The 21,101-nt window shown below is 41.7% G+C and overlaps 2 protein-coding genes across 3 annotated transcripts in view; one reads left to right on the top strand and one right to left on the bottom strand.

Annotated features, from left to right (window-relative positions):
• The first annotated feature begins 1,329 nt into the window (after window positions 1–1,329).
• On the top strand, window positions 1,330–11,353 carry LOC145417468 (haloacid dehalogenase-like hydrolase domain-containing protein 2). 2 transcript variants are annotated; one of them, XM_080286175.1, is made up of 5 exons: window positions 1,330–1,465; window positions 2,377–2,670; window positions 4,244–4,359; window positions 5,244–5,344; window positions 9,584–11,353. In XM_080286175.1, exons 1-5 carry the CDS (start codon window positions 1,371–1,373, stop codon window positions 9,758–9,760), a joined length of 783 nt encoding a protein of 260 aa, XP_080142301.1. In that variant the 5' UTR covers window positions 1,330–1,370; the 3' UTR covers window positions 9,761–11,353. The 2 variants fall into 2 exon arrangements, with proteins under 2 accessions (XP_080142301.1, XP_080142302.1); XM_080286176.1 differs by lacking the exon at window positions 1,330–1,465 and adding an exon at window positions 1,497–1,545.
• Window positions 11,354–12,710: 1,357 nt separating this feature from the next.
• The window catches only part of LOC145417401 (uncharacterized), a 109,090-nt gene continuing 100,699 nt past the window's right edge, over window positions 12,711–21,101 (bottom strand). Inside the window, exon 4 of the mRNA XM_080286079.1 lies at window positions 12,711–13,555. Coding sequence (XP_080142205.1) covers window positions 12,711–13,555 — 845 coding nt within the window. The remainder of the gene's footprint in view (window positions 13,556–21,101) is intronic.

Here is a 21,101-nt window from a genome sequence, read left to right as displayed (position 1 = left end):
ATGGGGAATCACCCAGATGGTGAATATCCTCACGGGGAACTGTCTTGCTTTTGTTGTGATGAGGAATTATCCCAGAATTTGTCCTAGGGGCTTCTGTCCATAGTGTACACTACTGTACAACCTAACACCCTGCACTACTGTACAGTACTATACCTTACACTATTGTATAATATTACTGTACAATGTACACTACTGTACAACAGAGGTATATTATATAGTAATTCTGTACAACAGTAAAGCATTTGAATATGATCAAAGAGTACAAAATTGTCCACGGCCACGAAGACATCTCCTACACCAAGTTCTCCAAATTTTGTGGCACCGGCCTGATGGGGCCGGACCACTGGAGAACTACAATCAAGGGAAATTGGTTTTCAATACGTACATTACACGAGTGGAACCAGTTACCAGAAGAAGTAGTAACAGCACCATCTATAGCCGTCTTTAAATCTAGATATGACAAACATAAAAGGTTATGAGCAATGGAAGGTACAATATATTAGAGGTGGGGACCCGACAAGAAAATATTCTTATTTCCCCACTAACCAATACTAGGTAAGCAATATTAGGTTTAACATCAATGTACACTACAACCACTCTAAAAATAAAATGAAGGAAAACTGGAGGAATACAGACTGAATTGGTAAGGTCTTTCTGTTGCTTAAAGTAAAGCTTACATTTACCCTGTGCTACACTATGGCACATTATACTGCAACACAACACTATACAACACTACTGTACATTAGTATACAGTATTTTAGAACTAATGTACTGTAATACCATACAACACTAATTTACACTACTGTACAATACACTACATGGTATGCTGTGCAATGTTGTATAGCACCACTATACGCTAAACAATATAGTTAAAAAATTCAGCTTACGTATGATACGGGAGCCGCTACCGTCAGGATTGTGGTCAGACCCTTCCTTGGCGACGACCGTCAACCTCTTTAGTGATGAATGTACTGAAGCTCCAGTCTCCTAAGTTTAATAATTCTCTGCCCCTCCTTGATACCAGCACAGGGGCTAGCAATAATTTTGAGGGGATCCAAAGTTCACAGCACTCACACAAATACACGAGTCGACGATGTTGTTTACCTTGCAAGTCTTAGTTTTGGGAATGCTCTAATTTCCACATAAGTTAGTGTTGTCACCATTCATTCTTGTGAAATTGGTCATAGTATTGTAAATATTATATGCAGAATAACAAAAATACACACAAAAAGTTCTTTGGAATGGTTAAATAGGTGTTTGTTTTGATTGTATGGTGGAGGTTAAGCCAATCTCACTTCACGTACTGTCAAAACTGATAGGTGGGAGGGAGAGAGATTCTTCATGTTTTTTCAGACCTAAACGAATAACCCATGGCGAGGAGAATTGCAGCAGTTTTAATAGACCTTTCTGGGACTATCCATATAGAAGATGCTGCCATACCAGGGGCAATCCAGGCTCTCAAGAAGTGGGTGATATTACCTATATCAGTAATTGCAACTACCGGCAATCTTCAGTAGCAATTTTACTGGCGTTATTTATGTTGATGTAAGACTCTGTTGCTAGCTAAGTTTTCTAGTTTACGTCAGGAATAGTACAGGTCTACCAGTGACTTATTGCTACAAATGGTAATGGTGATGGAATGGGAACTTTGATGAAGCTTATGATAACCCAGTATCAACCAGAATTTCTTCAGTAGAACACTTTATGTACTAGATGTCTGTTGTTGATGCATTCTTAAAATATTTAGGAATCAGATGTACATAACAGACTGAACTTAGTTGTGGCACCCTTGATATGCATGGCCTGTTATAATGAACTGATATCTTAGTATCTGATGATGCTGAAAATGAGCGGAAATAGTAATGAAATGACATAGAAAAAAACTGATGCCTAAATGAAGAAAAAAAAAGCAGTTTGATAGAAAATGCACTTAGGACATAATCATCTATGAACTGTTTCCTCTGTTGTTTCCCATAAAAATAAAAACTGCATAAGGCAGTGGTACGGTAGGCCCATATCATGTTATTAGTGAAGCTTAGCATTGACAGTACTGGCAGTTCTGATAAGGAAATATTATATAAAGGAGTATGATTAAATTTTTTTTTTTTATGTGCAATAAGCATTTTGTGTGTGTCAAGCTTTTACTTAATGCTTACTGTAATTTTTTTTGCTCCCTCTTCCAGCATGAAGCCCTCAAAGAGAACTTCTCTGTAATTTGTGTGGGAGATGGTTTGGTTTTGTAAGTTAAGTTGGGCAACTGCAAATTTTTCTGAAACTCATAAGTAAGCAGACTCAGTATCTTAGTCCCTCACGGCTTCTAGCATTTACTTTTAGCTGTTTAATAATTCACAACTAAGTCCATATTTTCCTTTCCAGATTACGCTCCTCCAATGTCAAAATCAAATTTGTCACCAACACTACAAAAGAATCAAAGCGAGTTCTCCATGACCGTCTTGTTCGTATCGGCTTCACCATCGACAAAGAGGAGATCTTCACATCTCTCTCAGCAGCGCACCGGCTCATAGAGAGTAGGAAGCTGCGGCCATACATGCTAATTGCTGATGCGGCCAAGGAAGAATTTCAGGATATCGACACCAAAGACCCCAATGCAGTGCTTGTGGGTCTGGCACCTGAGTGTTTTGATTACGAGCACATGACAAAGGCAATGAGGTGAGATGAAAATGTCCTTGCTTTAAGTCACCTCTATTTATGGTGATTGTTATTACTGGTATTACTATTATTACTGTTATCATACCAATATTATCATTATTATTATTTTTTTTCTCTCATGACCATGGCACGGGCTACTACAGAAGCCTGCCAACTAAAGAATTGCTACATGATAAAGCTGATTTCCCTGTCTCACCCAGTTTACAGTTCCATCTGTGTGGAAGAGTTTTGATAGATTAAAACACCCCTGAATAATAATGAGAATGGCCTGTAAGTACTTTTTTTTTTTTTTTTTTTTTTTTTGGTCAATCTGCAACCATCAGCTAGCATTAGATACTGTAGCTACTGTTCTTTTTATTTGTCAGTTACTATATGTGTAAACAGTTCTTGTTAAGAACTTCATTCCAGGAGGAAGCATAATGTAGCAGAGGCTTAGGACTATGTGGTACCCACTCTGGATTAATTCCTACTATGTGCTTAACATTTTGCCTTCCAGGATTTTTTTTTTTTCTTTCCAGTTGGATACAGTCATGTAGTGGTGATGGAATACACTTCTAAATGCATTCTGGGCCTGGGAGACATCAAAATTGCATGACAACACGCCTATGTGTTTTCATACCTCCCTTTAACCCCTTCAGCAGTGACTTCCCTTCATTTTTTTTTTTTTCATTTTTCCTTTGGTAAGAAAGTTTTATTTATATTTGTGGAGACTGTGGAAGAAGGGAGTTAGAAGCTACATCACCTTCATATACCATACCATGTGAGATATCATCTTTTCATTTTGTTTTTTCAGCTGCCAGATAATGATTGGTGTATGTAGCTCTGTGGCTGTCCCTTAAACTGAAGAGGTTGAAGACTGTGGGACTTATAATAATAATAATAATGATTAACTCTCATCTTAAATGTCAGGACCAACTGCCTAGCCCCGGGCTCCTACGTTCCTCGTGGGGCAACGTAGGATTGGATGATGGATGGATGGATAATAATAATAATAATAATAATAATAATAATAATAATATTAACTGTAGTGCAGGATTTTGTCTTTTAACACTGTAGAGGTTTATGTCATTATATGTGTACATTCAGAGACCACTGACTGTGCTTGCATTTATAGGTCTTTTTCACCTGATTGCAACTCTTTGTGTCACGATCTTTTGTTTTTAGAGACTGGCATTCAGTGAGTAATGTATGAGAGATTATATCCTCAGAATTTCAGCCGTAATGGCACTGTGCTCATCCCTTTCAGCCCCAAAGCATATAACCAGCCATGATCACACTCCAAATTTTTACTGCTTAGTAATAGAGACGTAGTGTCTATTGTGAAAATTTTCCATATAAATTAGCCCCTTGTGAAAAGAAACTAAATGAACACGTATTCGGGGAAAATCTACTCTGTTACAGTAATGACAATTGTTTTATATGCTCTCTGGTTTACCATGCATAACCTTCCATGATCTGGTTTATGTAAGGGAACTTCAGAGAGGTTCAGGCGTCATAGGGTTTATAACATTCTTACATTACTGCAGTATTTGTGTCTTGTAATGAATTGTGTAACAGAAAGCTTACATTGCAGAATACTGCTGGATGGAGCACCACTGATTGCGATTCACAAGTCTCGGTATTACAAACGCCAGGACGGCCTTGCTATTGGTCCTGGAGCCTTTGTCACTGGGTTAGAATATTCAACTGGTAAGCTAATGGGAATAAGGGAATAATCTTGTGATATTAAAGGAGGTATGTAGTGCTTATGTAACTATAACCACAATGTTCCTCATGGATTAACTCTGGCAGATTTACGTGACGTTCTGCTAGAGAGAAAAATAAATGTGCAAATGGTTAGGCTTTTAAAGTGGAAGCAGGATTCCAGGAGCTGGAGCGAATTGTGGATGAATGTGTACCTACTGGACATGCTGTTGATAGTTCTCATACTTTCATAATTTCTCCTTCCTTTTTCTTGGAACCTTCTCAACCTCACCTTTAGATGGGATGTCAATGATGATGATGATGATGATGATGATGATGGTGATGATGATGTTTGGCCTACTTTTTATTGACCAGTGGATTAGTAATACTGTACAACAAGTGTCAGTGCATTATTGGATATTTGAATTTTGGATATTGCCTCACTTATGAAGGTGATATCCTGCTCTGCCTTAAATGCTTGGTTATTGTTATACAAAAGAGTAAGGTGTGCATATTATTGTAATGGTTTAGTCTTGATATATCTCTTGAGTGTGATGTTCAAACTTTAAATTTTTCAGTATATGTATTACGTATGGGTCATCAAGAAGCTAAAATACAGCATTATAGTCCTGGGTTCATATGCCTTACAGGGGGTAATTTGGGAGAGACTTATTTTGAACACCATATATGAGTTCCAATATTTTATTATGGTACTTTTATATGACACAGACTTTTATAGTATTTAAATGTATTTTCAGAAGCTGCAGTTTATGTAGCTTTTGTAATTTCTCTCACCAGATTTTTGTAGATATGAGCTTTACAAGGATGAGGATCAAATGTGCAATAACCTTTTTACTGTGACTATTTACTGTTTTCACCGTATTTTCCAGGCTGTAAGGCAGAGGTGGTGGGGAAACCTGAGAGTTCGTTTTTCCACACAGCCCTGGAGGAGTTAGGGTGCAGTGCGTCAGAAGCTGTTATGATTGGAGATGTGAGTTATGTGAAGAGGTTTTGTGCTTCCTTCATAAAATTAAAGTATGATGATTGATCGATGTTTTAGTTCTGAAGTAGTAGGATTGTTTTTGTCTTGTTAGATGTGGCTCATAAGGGTTTAAATCCTTGGGTTGGCTGGGGTTTCTTGCTTTTGAAATGCTGCTCGTGGATAACAACTGGTCACGTGCTTTGAATATTTAGACTGACTAGCCCAGCCTTGGGCCCCTCTTCTCCTGATGAGGCATTAAAAGATTGAGTGAAGGTTAAATGAATGGGAACCTGTTGCACTAAATGGGGTAAAAACAGCACTATTATCATTATGTTGGAGACAGTATAAATGATACAATACAATACGATAATCATCATCATCCAGACCTCCTGTCTCACCCCAACATGGATGAGGCAGGGTTCAGAGAGCAAGAAAAATCCTGATTGAATGAGATACTAACCAATGTTTGCCCAGTTGAATGACTCACACTCCCAGTCACTCATTCACCATTCAAGCCCCTGGAATCCACCTGAAAGGTCTAAAAACATTCCATGCATAGTTTCACATTCACCTGTCTGACAGACTCAATCCAATGACTGTCAAGGTAAAAGGGGTGCAACACCCTGGTCATACATCATACATTCCTCAGTACAAAATGCATCCATCCAGCCTGATCACTTGTCAGTTCCCTTGCTCATTATCTCCAGTCTCTCTGTCACACATAATATTTACCATATCTATCCACCTTCTTCTAGGCCTGCTACATCTCCTCCCACCTTCAGGTTCACTCAGATGTACTCTTCATCACTGTTTACATCCATGCTCTCCACATGCCTGTACAATCTCAGCACATTTTCTTCAACTACTCTGCATCACATTATTCCTTATCTTGTTCACTTTCTGCACTCCACAGTCACACACATTCCTCAGAAGTCCCATCTCCTGTGCTCTTACTTAAGACTTTTCATTTTCATGCCACACCATAGTCTCACACTCATGTGTTAGAGTAGGCACTAATAGAATCTTTATTAAACTCCACTGCTGTGAAAGTCTGAAAGCTAAATGTACTCAGGTAACAGGGGAAGAAATAAATCCACAAGGTGAAGATGTTAACATGATGATTGCTGTTTTGTACTGAATCTGTAGGACTTTTTTTGTACTTTCTGCTATTTGACAGTTCTATGATACACACAGTGAAACCAAGAGTGGGCCTTTACGTTGTGTGTGTAAATCGAGAGTTGGTCGTTGAGTTATGCACAAGCCCCATTGCCTTCATACACTTATTAGATGCCTGGTGATGTATTGAGTCATGGCACTGCAGCTAGACTTCTAAGGGATAGTTGGAATTTATTGCTCACATCTTGCAACTGAAGGGCAAACAACTGATCACTCTGGTTGTAAATGTCTAGGCTGAGTAGTCTAGCTTTGGGCCTCTACAGGACTGGATTGTAGAAGGAACTATTGTTATTGCTCTTTGATATTAATGAAGTATTGGTAGCCTTTCCAGTCTCCAGTAACCTGCTCTCTTTACAGTTGTGATCAAATTTATCACCCGGATGCATGCGGTTTATACATCAGCCCTTCTCACAGTGGATAAATATGGCAGTTATACCAAGTCTCACATAATTTGTTCTCTCCTTTAGATGTGGATACACAGTATTTCATGTTTCCTTTTTTCTTCTTGGAGATGAGTGTGTCAATTTAACTGTGTGCATAACATCTTCCCCAGGTAAGACAACCACGATGACTGCAGAATATAGAGACAGAAGTAAATGATCCAGTCTTGACTTAGCTGCTGTACAGTCTAATCTATTTCCCTTTCCTGCTGATGCGTATCTGCCCCATTTTGTCTCTCAGCTGAGTACCCATCCACATCAGTGCTCCACATTCATTATATAAATCTGAATTTCTTTTTCATGACCTGACCACTGGATTTGGCCTCTTGTAACTGCCTGAGTGTGAGAGGTTTCCGGAAGCTGAATGATAAGTTTTTCCGAGGTGGTTTACTGGGAAGAAATGAAGTCACAGAGTGTATAGTAAGGCTAGATGGTCAGAAGATGGAGAAAGCAAGTGCCTTCAGATATTTGTGTGATGAGCAAGGACAGAAATTTACAGGATGAACTGCATGAAAGGATACAACAGGGAAGAAGGATTGCAGGTTCACTGAGAGCAGTAACAAGGAATTGGAAAGTGAGGGAAAGAAAAAAAAGGTGTGTGACAGTATTATGGCCCTCACCCTAATGTATGAAAGTGAAGCTTGACCTCTGCTGGAAACACACAAGTCAAAGTATCAGCGATGGAAATGAGTTGTTGGAGAGAAGCATGTGGAATTATAAGAAGACAAACAGGAAGACAAATGAGGAAGTGAAGGAGAGGTATGATGTTGATGTGAATATGGTGGAAAGCATTAAAAGAACTACCTTAAGATGGTTTGGCTGTATGGAGAAAATGGAAAATGTGATATTGTTTAGGAGAGTGTATGTGAGTGAGGTGGAGGGAGAGGGGAAAGGGAGAGACCAAGGATGGTATGGAGGGATGGGGTGAAGAGTATATGAGTGAGAGGGATGTGAATGGGAAAGAGGGCAGTGTGATGGCAGGGATCAAAATGACATGGAGGTGATTCTTTTTGTAGTCCCCCTTCTGGGGCTAAGGGCATCTGGCTGGTGATAGATAGATGGATAGAATATGTCTCCCTTCCTGAGCTCAGTGTTTAATTCAAAATTTACACCTTCCTCTGTCATATGACCATTTTATATAGGCTAATATGAAGTGGAAAATATTTACTACATTGGATGGTAATAATACAACCAGCAGTGGACAACTGGTGGTTGAATGGGTTGAGGCTCTTCAACCTGATGTGGCCCATAAGGGTTTAAATCCAAGGAATGGTTGTGGTTTGTTGATCATGTATAGTAATGCTACTCAGGGGTGTGCAGTTAGTCACCTTCACCTTAACTGCTTGACCAAGTAGCCAAGCTTGGGCCTTTATGCTCCTGATGGGGTAACACAGGATTGGATAATGGATGGTTGGATGAGTGAATTGGTCTTAATAGTGTACCTTGTATATTTTAAAATTAAAATGTGTGCCACAATATTTGTATATCCACTCTTGCTGTCATTTTTTTTTGTATATGCTTGCATTCTGTAGGGAAGTTTTGTATTTGTTACCTTGTTTTGTTCACCACAGAGCCAAAATATGAGCCACACATACATTCTCATTCCTAACTGATTCATGCTTTTCATTCCCTTCCTTCTCAAATTCCTTTTTATTACTGATAGTATCATTGTTTTGTATTCTCTGTATCCATGTATGATTCATTACATCCAAAACTTTCTTTGCACTGTGGGTTTGATACCATCCGGAATTATTCGATCATGCTGAATTAGCAGTTTGTCAATAAGGCATGAAGAGTCACCTTTAGGTAACCAAGGCTGGCGCAGGCAAGCATGTTGGAGCTTTTACTGATGACTGAATGAACGAACTGTACATACAAGTGTTATATACGATCATGCCCTATATAATGTACAGCTTGCTGGTGGTAGTTGATATGACAATCATCTACTGTCTGGACTATCAGTGTTTGCAAGGACAGAACTGCATTTCCTAATATTCTTCGATCCACTTGTCACACTGTTTAACACATATTATGCATTGATACTTTCTGGAGCTGGTGTACAGTGAAAGAAATATTACCTTCTGATGTACTAGCATCTCTCAGTGGTTCTAAACAAACGTGTCCATATATATTGTGTCCAGTCTACTAATGTGCTCAGTATCCACATTACATATGGGAGGGCTTCTATAACCTCTGATAAACCAAATAATTTTGTTTGGCAGCATTAGGAGTAAAATAAAATATTGTTTCATCATGTTGGAAAGGTTGATTCCTTCTGCCAGAGAACATCTTTGTTATTTTATTTTGTTTACAGCTAGATGATTTACCTCAGCTTAGGAGAGACCTCTTTGAGTAAATGTATGGGAAATAAGCTTCATTTACTCCTTCAGTCAAAAGGCATCTTTGTTATTTTATTCCTGTTACCGTCATGTGATTTAAATAAGTTTTGGAGAGACCTCTTTTTCTGAAGAGGTGAGTTGTGGCTTTTTCTAATCCCTTTACTATAAGGAGGCTCTAATAAGGAAAAAATAATCTTTCTGTAGTACGAGTAAAATAAAAATTAATCTTACTGCTCCTCTGTACTGTAATCATTTTCACAGCTTGATATTACAGTATTACTATTTGATTACAGGATGTACGTGATGATGTATGTGGAGCCATGAAAGCTGGACTACAGGGTGTACTTGTCAGGACTGGGAAGTACAGACCTGGGGATGAAACCAACGCAGAGCCCAGACCAACATTCATTGCTGAAGACTTTACCCACGCTGTTGATTATATTATGGAAAATTATTTACGTATGGTCTAAGCACTTTGAAATATTTTTAATCTGTGCCTTTCATGTAAAGGTCAGATTATAAACAAAGAGAAATCCGGTAATATACTCATTCTGTAGTGCAGTACAGTGATCGAACTCTCTGATTGGAGGGAGCTGTGTTGTAATATGTCATGTTTTGAGGCCAAGACGTTTCTCGCGGTTTCTCATTTACAGTAGAACCTCTCTATACCAGATCAGTTGGGGTAAGCCTGATCCAATAAAACCGATAATCCAGTAAGTCTGATGGTCCCCTCCTGAAGTGGGATTTCAAGCACATAAATGAAAATGAAAGAGTAAAATGGCATACAGTATTTCAGTACTGTCCCACGAATGAAAGCTGCTCATTGTACACTACCTTGGGCCTAATTTTACACTCATTTCATAGCACTTCTTCATGACTAGCCCAAGCTAATGGGAAAAACTGCCGCCAGCATTGGTAACTGCACTCTGAGTCGCCCTGCACACTGGAAGTGATCTGGTAAGCCTGTGTCATATGCCTCATGTAACGGATGGTATATGTTAAAGGCAAATAAGTGACCAGTGGGCCCAGAATTGTCCATCAGGTCCACGTGGTATTTCCTATTGACTGGATGGTACCCGATATGTATGATGGTTTGTCAAGAGGCCAGTGTTTGTTAAATCCGATATCTGGTCTAGTGGGGTACAGTAAAATGAGAGTTTAGTGTATGCAAAATGCTGCCAGGGACGTAGCATGGTCTCTTAGGGTTTAGATGATCTGGACTATGGTAACCTAGCCTTGGTCCCCACATGTCCGGGGCCCCTAAAAGGTGATGAGGGAAATAAGGGATTGGCTGCCCTTTTTTTTTTTTTTTTAGGTTTTGTGGGTGTACTGCATATTGACTAATCAGTAGGTATATAAAACAAACATATATATTCAAGTTTGTTAATTCTACGGTTACAGCATGCAAGCGCAACCAGCACTGTACACAATCCAATACAGATGACGTGTTGTGGGGTAATTTTTCCGTGTGTAAGGGATGACACTTCTGAAGGTGATTTTATTGTTTACCAGATACTTTTACATATTGCCTGTTACAAAAATAAATGTAACCCAGCCAATAATAGAATTTGAATTGCCCTAAATATATTATTGGAGAGTGTGAGGTTATTCGTTACTTACATTATAATACAAAGTCAAACCATGTTTAGATGGTAGTCGATTCGTAAATTTCTTATCACAGCTTCTGGCCACTTGTAGCTTCTGTCAGTATACTGTATGAACTACCTCCATACTGCTGTTGTTGTCAGTATACACAGTTACTCCAAACCAAAGGAGCAACAGCTGTGCAGGATTTATAGTACAACAACAGATGCTGACATATTGGTAGCAGATATCTGTGATATTGTGGTGTATTGTTTGAAAGGTATTGACGTTATTCTTGGGGCTCTACACTGCATGAATTATTCTTCTAACCATCAGCACCAGGCCAGGCTGAAGAGAATTTCATCCCAATATGTCGAGTTCAACTCGACAGAAGAGCTACAGATTTGGAATGTTTATATTTTTCCAGATTAAAGATATATAAAATCTTTTAATGTACAACTATATATTCAGAATACACTTGCAAGTGTGCCTGTGAAGAAATCACAAGTATGGCTAATTAATGTTGATACTTTTATCTCATAAATAACTTAAGAAGATACTTTAATGGATGCATTAACTTCTTTTTTCAGGTTGTACTGTATGTAGCAAAGCATAAAGCTTGCACAAAATTTTGAAGCTATTATACACCTGTAATACATTATGGAAAAGAGTGCTGCATGTGCTGGCAGTTTTTAAATGCCTTTCTTTAATTCTTCAGAGTGTTTTGCCAAGAGCCATCATCACAACCTCAACTGAAGGTGGAGCATTCAGACTTGTTTATTATTCTGTAATATTTTAAGGATAATATTTGATTTTTCTTTACCTACTATATAATAGTGCTTTGCATCTAGTGCAAATCCATTTTGATAATTTCTTATACTGTATTAATTTTTACTTTCCAAAGTACACTGTAAAGTGCTGTATTTCATGATTGGCTTCCACATTTACACATCCTAGGTATATTCTGAATTTGAAAAAATAATCCAGTAATGTTGTTTGTGCCTGTGTATGTTAGCTGTGCATGACTTGCCATGCAGTGTAGCCTCGTTGATGTCAGAGAGCAGCCAAGCAACACCAGACCTGCTGTGTTGCCCTGGAGGTTGACCGAACTCACTCTTACTCTGATAACCATTACTTTACCCTAAGAAATTTTAATACTGTATCTCATCTCTTTTTTAATACTTTACTGAACTGTAATTTTGCCTGGGCCAAAAGTTCAAGCTGCAGGATTTTTACATTTTTCACACAACTTTTTTAAGAGACTGGAAAAGGCACAAAAGATATTTAAAAGCCAGTGTTGAAGTAGCAGCTATGTTTCAAGGACAAGCTCCCAGTTCTATGCAGATCCAAGTAAAAAAAAGAAAAAAAGAAAAAGAAAGAAAAGAAAATAGTTTAAAATTTGCTTACCGAAAAGTAAATAGGATAGTTGTGGTCCAACAGTTATGGGTGAAGTTGACTGAGAGCAACACTACATAGAAACTTCAGATAATTTGCAGTAAACTGAAATGTAGATGTAGTGACAGAATACAGTTAGCTGTTTGTGAGCACGATGGTTTGTGTGCAGTCTTCACATGTATTGCATAGAAGATATACTGCACATATTTTAGAATGTACAAATGAATATTAAATATGATAATTCAGTGTCTTGACCTTTGTAATTTTTAAACACTTTATTTAACAATTTTTTTTTGGAAAACTGGAGCATTGTATTTGGTAAAATGGCCGTCAAATCATACATTTTAATATTTTAGCCAAGCTTAGAGTCAGGAGAGAGTGAGTTCCACAACCTCGATAAAGCCTGAGTTTTGCCAAGTTCGGTGATCTCTTTTGTTTTGTTTAGAAGTCAGGGGTGCTGTAGAGGCCAGGTGGGGGACTTTCTGGCCTTTGGATGGTGTATCCAGTTACTGGTTGTTGTGGGGCTGGGGCAGGTGTGGGGCGAGGACGGGGCTGGGGTGGCTGTGGACGAGGCCGTGGCTGTGGCTGGGGGCGAGGTCGGGGCTGTGGCTGTGGGCTAGGACGGGGCTGTGGCTGTGGACTAGGACGGGGCTGTGGCTGTGGTCTAGGACGGGGCTGTGGCTGTGGGCTAGGACGGGGCTGTGGCTGTGGTCTAGGACGGGGTTGTGGCTGTGGTCTAGGACGGGGCTGTGGTTGCGGACTAGGACGGGGCTGGGGCTGTGGGCTAGGCCTATACTGTGTGCTGGGAGGCCTTGCAGGTTGTGGGCTGGGTCTTAATTGGGGAGTGGGAGGCCTGGAAGGTATTTGTGGGGTGATTGGCCTGGGGCGCTGAGCGGGTGTCTGAGGCTGCTGGGGCTGGAAGGGGGTTTGTGGACGGAGGGTCTGTGGTGGTGGCTGGACGGGGCGAGCTGGGCGGGAAGGAGCGGGCTGGATACCGTTGGAGGGTGGGCCTACCAAACTAGGGACGTTGAAAGTTGCTGTCCCTGGAGTTGGGCGTGGTCTAGGGCCTTCCTGTACTTGGTATGGGCTGTCTGGAGGCACAACTCCGATCTCATTGTTAAGGGAATAGAAACTTGGAGCGTCACTGCAGGATACTTCATTCCACCAACGACAGGTGAAGTCTTCCTGGGAGAAAATGGTTCCGTTCGGGCAGAGGAACTTCAGGCCTGTGTTGTAGTTACACATGTGGAATACTTGGCACCGGGTGTCCACATCAGCGTAGAAACCTGCCAAGAGAAAAGTAACAGTTACTACGTATGTACTGTGGCCTACTTTAGAGTGAAGCATAAAGATATGGCAATATGACCAGGAAATGAAGATATGAGGTGAAAAAGTAAAAAGTGCATGAAATAAGCATTTTTCTGTCTATGATCAAGTTACATTTGCACTAGTATTCATGAATCACAATGCTTCATGAGAATGGTAATGTGTAGTATGTTAAACTGTATACGGTTCAGTACTATCGTCAGTTGATTTAAAGTCAGATTGAGAGTATTTTGCATTTATGATTATACCTGACAGCCAAGAACATAGATAAAAGTTACATAAATTTGTGATGTAATATATGATAATACTTGTAAGTTAACGTAAAAATAAAGTTTGCAAGAGGACGGGTTAAAATTTATATAAGCAGACTAAACTACCCGCCACACCACTTAAGTCGTCAGGTAAGAAGTAATATCCAGCATATAATTCTCTGTGACCTCTCAAACTCAGCTTCAGTACATAAACTTCAAATATATTACACTAAATCGTAATAATGCAACACTGCCGACTTTCAGGGGATGTGACAATATTTCTGATTTTACTGTCGCCTACGGTAAACATCACCACGACTTAAGCATGAGATAAGTAGCCTGTTAGGAGACCCGCTACTCTCACTTCACCAGCTCGTGTTGCACAATTTCCACAGATCTCCACATAAGGAAGAACACGTAGCATTTTCTTTCCCATTACCCAGCGTAACAAAAGAAGCGCGCCTAATGCTTACACCTTCTCATTTTCAGGGAGACTGGGCAGTAAAAGAGAGGAGAAAAAAGAATCCCTCTAATCCCTGTGATACGTGCCTGGTCAGGAGAGGTTAAGGAGGCTGGTAACTAGACACAGCATCCCATTTCCATCCACGAATTAAGTACAATTCTCTCTCTCCCTTTCCGCTGTTCCCCTCCCTCCCTCCTTCTCTCTGTTACCCACAAATGTGTGTTGATTTTACCGTTTTCCTTCGTCAAACAGAAGCATTATACTTTCATCGGGAAAATTTGTTCACGTCAAATACAATATTGGCTGATCTTCGAGCCGGAAAGTCTGCCTGAATCTCTAACATTTTCTCAGCAATTTCTATTCTACACCTGCATGGGATTTTCTTCAACTGAGACCTCCGCAATAAAAGTTCCAAGGGAGGAATTAAGGAAGACGAGTAACTAGACAACATATCCCGCCCACAGATTAAGTCTTTGGTAGCCGAGTGGATGGTAGACTGGAGGGGTGAGAAGGGGTCAAGAGTGAGATGTTTTATGCCTGATTGTGCAGCGTGAGGCGGCCATAATATGTTTTCTTACTCTGCGTACGGTTTCACAAATAAACTTAAAATCCACTGTCTGTCGTAACTATCATAAATTTTCGTGGTAAAGACAAGGAAGATGGAGTGTAGAATTTTCCCATTTGAGTTTTTCTTTCTGTAAAACCAAGATTACGAGAAGACACGGAGCTGTTGACTTTCTTTTTTTCTTTCTTTTTCTTTTCTTTTTTCTTTTTGAATCTCGCTGGACGCAGGCTTCAATTTACGTGTTTTCCTGTTGTGCCACACGGTTGTAGCTTTTATTACCTCTTATTACCTCTTATTTGGCCTTTCAATTACGAGTTTTTGTTACATCGTTCATTTGGTGTACATGTTTGCGACTTTCATGAAAATTTATCACAATTCCCGTTTGTTACATGCAAGACAATACCATTACACGCAAGAAAATCCCCTCTGTTACAGGCAAGACAACGCCAGTGCACGCAAAACAGTCCCCTCTGTTTCTCTTACACGCAAAACAATCCCTTGTCTCTATTACACGCAAAAAAACGCAATTACACGAAAACCAATCCCCTCTATTACACCCAAAAAACGCAATTACACGCAAAACAATCCCTTCTATCTATTACACGCAAAACAAATCCCTTCTACATCTATTACACGCAAGAAAACACCATTACACCCCCAAAATTCCCTCTATTACACGCAACACAACGCCATTACACGCAGAACAACGCGGCTAATCACAAACGGTAATCATTTTCGAAAGTGGCGCCAAGGAACAAACGGAAATTAGAGGGACGGTTGCATCACTGTTCCCAAGCCCTTCTGACCCCTTGCTACCGAGAGAGAGAGAGAGAGAGAGAGAGAGAGAGAGAGAGAGAGAGAGAGAGAAATCTGGGACCAAAAATCCGTGACACTAGTCCGGAAAATAGGAGAATTCGCACCACATCCACCATCTCGGCTCCATGGATTTCGGACAATAAGTTTTTGGTTTATCATTTCGGCTCCTGTACTTATAATTTAGAGATTCTGGCACCAAAAAATCATTTCGGAATCAATTTGCGAGTTAGGAGGATTCGTACTCACTATACCATTTCGGCTACGGCCTAAAAAAGTGACGCGCAGGGACGAAACCCACGCTCCGGGCAACAAAAACAGGCCGGCCCTCACCCCGCCTGACAGGGGGACTAGGTCGGGTTAAAGGTCACGAGAGGGAGAGAGAGAGAGAGAGAGAGAGAGAGAGAGAGAGAGAGAGAGAGAGAGAGAGAGAGAGAGAGAGAGAGAGAGAGAGAGAGAGAGAGAGACCCATAGGTATAAACATAACCAAATTAATGATAATAATAATAATAATGATAATAATAATAATAAAAATAATGATAATAATAATAATAATAATAATAATAATAATAATAATAATAAAAATAATAATAATAGACAACAGCATCCCCATCACTCTCCCCCCTCTCCTCCCCCCACCCCTCCCCCCACACACGACCCGCCTGACACTACACCCCCTCCCATACAGATGACACCCCGACCCCCCTCCTCTCTCCCCTTCATCCCTCTCCTCTCCCCTTTCACCCCCTCCTCTCCCCTTCACCCTCTTCTCCCCCTTTCACCTCTTCCTCCCCTCTTCACCTCTTCCTCTCCCCTTTCACCCCTTCCTCTCCCCCTTCACCCCCTCTTCTCCCCTTCACCCCTCCTCTCCTCTCTTCACCCCTCCTCTCCCCCCTGCACCCCCCCTCCTCTCCCTTCACCCCATCCTCTTCCCCCTTCACCCCCCTCCTCTCCCCACCTTCCTCTCCCCCTCCACCCCTACACCACCAGGTCTGTTGCTGTCTGCTTTCTTCTCCCCCTCCATCCCCTCCCTCCTCCACTCCCCCCTTCATCCCCCTCTCTACTGCTCCACTCCTCCCTTTCCTTCTCCCCATCTCTCTCTCTCTCTCTCTCTCTCTCTCTCTCTCTCTCTTTCTTCACCCCAGAGGGACAGGTCTACACACATCTGCCTGCGGGTGAGGGAGGGGGTGAGGGAGGGTGGTGAGGGAGGGGGGTGAGGGAGGGTGGTGAGGGAGGGGGTGAGGGAGGGGAGGGTGAGGGAGGGTGGTAAGGGAGGGGGTGAGGGAGGGGAGGGTGAGGGAGGGGAGGGTGAGGGAGGGTGGTGAGGGAGGGGGTGAGGGAGGGGGGATGCGTCAAGGTGATCCAGGCTCCCTAGTTTAGTTTCCATCTGCTTCAGTGACTCAGGTGGGGAGGGGAGGGGAGGGGAGGGGAGGGGAGGGGGGAGAAAGTAAGTAGGGAGTAGAACTGAGGTGGGGAGAGGGGAGGAAAGAGAAGGGAGAGAGAGAGAGAGAGAGAGAGAGAGAGAGAGAGAGAGAGAGAGAGAGAGAGAGAGAGAGAGAGAGAGAGAGGAACGACAAATGGGCATGTAAGGAGGCTGGGAGAATGAATTAAGAGATGGCGAACGAAGCAGCACAAGAAGGATCGTGCGACAGGAAGAAGATGAAGAAAGGAAAGGAAAGACAGCAGTAGGCGTAAGGTGAGGGACAGAAGAAGACAGGAGTAGACAGGAAAGATAGCAGTAGGCGTAAGGTGAAGGAGGAATAGACAGGAAAGAAAATCAAGCAAGGAAACAAGACAGGAGAGGACAGGAAGACAGACGGGAAGGGGAACAGGAAAAGACGTAAATGTAGAAGGAAAACTAATTGACAGACGCCTGGAAAGTAAGAGTCAGAAGCAGGGAGGAGGAAGAGAGAAGAGATAGACAGGGAATATAAGACAGAGAAGGAGAGGGAGGAAGAGAGACGAGACAGACAGGGAAACAGCCATGAGACAGAGATGGACAGCGAGGATGAGACAGGACAAACAGGAACAATTACGGTAGTCAACAGGGAGCCAAAGAGAATTTAAAGACAGAAAGAAAGACGATGGAAAGAAAAATGTGAGAGGAAAGACAAAACAGGAAAGGAAGACAGGAGGAAAGACATAGAATGAAAGGAAGAGGAGGGAAGATTTGGGAGGAGGGAAGTAGGAAAACAGGAAGAGGAAGGAAAGGAGGAGAGAGATAAATTAGAGAGAGAGAGGGAGAGATACAAGAATGTGAGACGAGAAGAGAGAGAGAAAGGGAGAGGAGTCTTTAAGATGGACGGGGAATAAGATTAAAGAAAAAGTAAGAGAGGAATTAGAGAAAGAAAGCAAGGAGACAGGAAAGAGAAGGAAGAAAGAGGAGAAGAAGATGTAGAAAGGAAGAGGAGAGGAGGAGGAAGATGATGCAAGAGGAAGAGGAGGATGAAAGGAAAAGGAAGGAGAGTGTGAAGGTCAGTGCAAGTCATGAAGGAGGTGGAAGGAAGGGGGAAAAAAATAAGTGAGAGAGAGAGAGAGAGAGAGAGAGAGAGAGAGAGAGAGAGAGAGAGAGAGAGAGAGAGAGAGAGTATAAAAAAATATGAACGAAAAAAGCAATGAAGTGGAAGGAAGGAAGAATAGAGGGAAGAAAGGAAGCAAGGAGTGAAACAAAACAAAGAAGGACAAAAAGCAAGGAAAACAAGCTGCAAGGAGAACGTGATAAACAAGGAAATAAATAACAAAGAGAAGGACAGGCAGGGAAACAGGAAGTGAGGATGAAGGTGACGTAAGAATGAGGAATGGAAGCAAGATTAAGCAAGATTTTGAGGAGAAAGAAGCAAGTCGTGAAGAGGAAGAAATATATATACGTCTCTCTCTCTCTCTCTCTCTCTCTTTGAAGGAGTGTTAGCGCCAACTTTAACATATGGGTGTGAGACTATGGTGTGGCATGAAAATGAAAAGCCAAGCGTGAGAGCAGTGGAGATGGGACTGCTGAGGAATGCATGTGGAGTACAGAGAGTGGATAGGATATGGAATAATGTGATTCGTGAAAGATGTGGAGTGAGGAAGTCTGTGGACACCAGAATCGAAGAGTGTACTGAGATGGTATGGTCATGTGGAGAGAATGAATGACAATAGAGTGGCGAAAAAGGTATACCTGAGCGAATTTGAAGGAGGGAGGAGGCGAGGTAGGCCAAGGAGAAGGTGAAGGGATATGGTGGATGAGTGTGTGAGGAAGCGAGGTTTGGAAGTCGGTGAGGCTAGGGAACTGACAAGAGATCGAGCTGGATGGATGAATGTTGTGAGGAGAAGTGCATGATCAGGGATTTGGCACCCCTTTCTAACGTGACAGCGTCCGGATTGACTTTGTCGGACACGTTTATGTGAAGCTACAGAATGTGGTGGAAGTTTTCGGCGTATCCGGTAAAGCCAGGATTCCGGGGGCTTGAATGATGAGTGAACTGAAGCGTGGCCCATTGGATAGGGCAAACTTGGGCTGTCTGGACATTGCTATTCCTTACCCTGCCCTAGGGTGGGAAAGGAGATCCGGATGATAATGATATATATATATATATATAGATGTATATATATATATATATATATATATATATATATGTAAATATATATATATATGTCTATATATATATATATATATATATATATATATATAGAGAGAGAGAGAGAGAGAGAGAGAGAGAGAGAGAGAGAGAGAGAGAGAGAGAGAGAATAATAAGCAAGAAGTGACAAAGAAAAAAATCATAAACGTTCCTTTTAAGACGGAACTCTTTACGTAATCGTCTTCCTGCTTCTTCAAGACGATTTCCTTCAGCTGTAAGATTTCCCTCGTCCTGAAGGGGTTAGAGACAGTCCCTCACAGGCCTCTTAACCCCTGTATTTAGGCGACTTATTTAACTTTCCTTGTAAGATGGAGAAAGGCGTCTGAATACACGGTGAGGGTGAGGGTGAGGGTGAGGGTGAGGGTGAGGGTGAGGGTGAGGGGGTGAGGGTGAGGGTGAGGGTGAGGGTGAGGGGGTGAGGGTGAGGGTGGGGTGAGGGTGAGGGAGTGAGGGTGAGGGTGAGAGAGTGAGGGTGAGGGTGAGGGTGAGGGTGAGGGTGAGGGGGTGAGGGTGATGGGGTGAGGGTGAGGGTGAGAGGGTGAGGGTGAGGGTGAGGGGGTGAGGGTGAGGGTGAGGGTGAGGGGGTGAGGGTGAGAGAGGAGGGTGAGGGGTGAAGATAGGGGCAAAGAAAGACAAGGAGAGAGAGAGAGAGAGAGAGAGAGAGAGAGAGAGAGAGAGTGTACAAGGCGACCGTGACTGATCCACACCATTGTTCCTCCACACCTGTCTTCCACACCCTTATCCACCCACTCCACTCACTCTTTTAACCCTCCACCTTCTCGCATTCCACATCTGCATTCCACATACCCAATATATTCCACTCTATCCACCTTGCTCCATCTTTTCATTCCACATTTCATTCCACCTCTAGTTCTCGTACTTCCATCCACCATATTTTAAAAGTTATATGACTACAAAGAAATAAAAATAACAATATATATAATTCTATAGAGATTTCAACGCCTCCAGGAACATGATCTCTCTATCTCTCATATAAATTTCTTCTTAAATACACATCTTGAGTAAATTTTCCCGCCTTCATTTCGTAACCGTGCCAGCCAACTTGCTTTCGAATTTAAAAATGTAAACTGTATTTTTGCAACGGTTCAGCTGTTTTTTTTTTTATAGCTCTATCTTGAGACTTTTTTTTCACCTTTTTTGACTCTTTATTCGTTGTATTTGTAACTATAATGTGATTTTTTTGTCTTTTTCAAACGCTCTCGGTTGGACGTAACTCCGTATGGATATTTTTTTTTTATTTTCCTGGTTTTTCGTTCATTATAATATCTGTAACTATAATCTGAGTATTTTTCGTACCTTTTCATATATTTTCGTGTTCTCATATGCCATTTGTGAGGGTTCTTTTGTGTGTTTTAGTTTTTCGTTCGTTCATGGCGTTAGGTGGATCCATGCGTCACGCCCACGCCAAAACGTTCGCCTTACTAAACGCTCTCCGGTTAGGCCTTGACCCTACAGAGTCCTCCATCTCTCCCTCCTCCTCCTCCTCCTCCCTCCCTCCACTTGTCTTCCCTCCTTACCTAACACCTACCCTCCTCCTCCTCCTTCCTCCTCCTCCTCCTTATCTCATCTTGCTTCTCCTCTGCCTCGACATCTTCCTTTCTTTCCTCCTCCTGCTTCCACTCCTCCTCCTCCTTCCCTGCCTCCTCCTACTTCCTTTGCCTTCCTTCCTTCCTTTACTCATCCTTTTCTTTTGCTTTCCTCTCTACATTCCTACTTCTCTTCCCTCTTGCCTTCCTGCCTACCCCTTCTTCCTTCCCTGCCTTCCCTCTTCTTCCT

Source organism: Coenobita brevimanus, chromosome 110 (genome assembly GCF_032717465.1).
Source record: "Coenobita brevimanus isolate Jiangsu-jjx chromosome 110, ASM3271746v2, whole genome shotgun sequence".
Lineage (NCBI taxonomy): Eukaryota > Metazoa > Arthropoda > Malacostraca > Decapoda > Coenobitidae > Coenobita > Coenobita brevimanus.
Note: the sequence above shows the minus strand (reverse complement) of the source record. Positions and strands in the feature narration are given on the sequence as shown.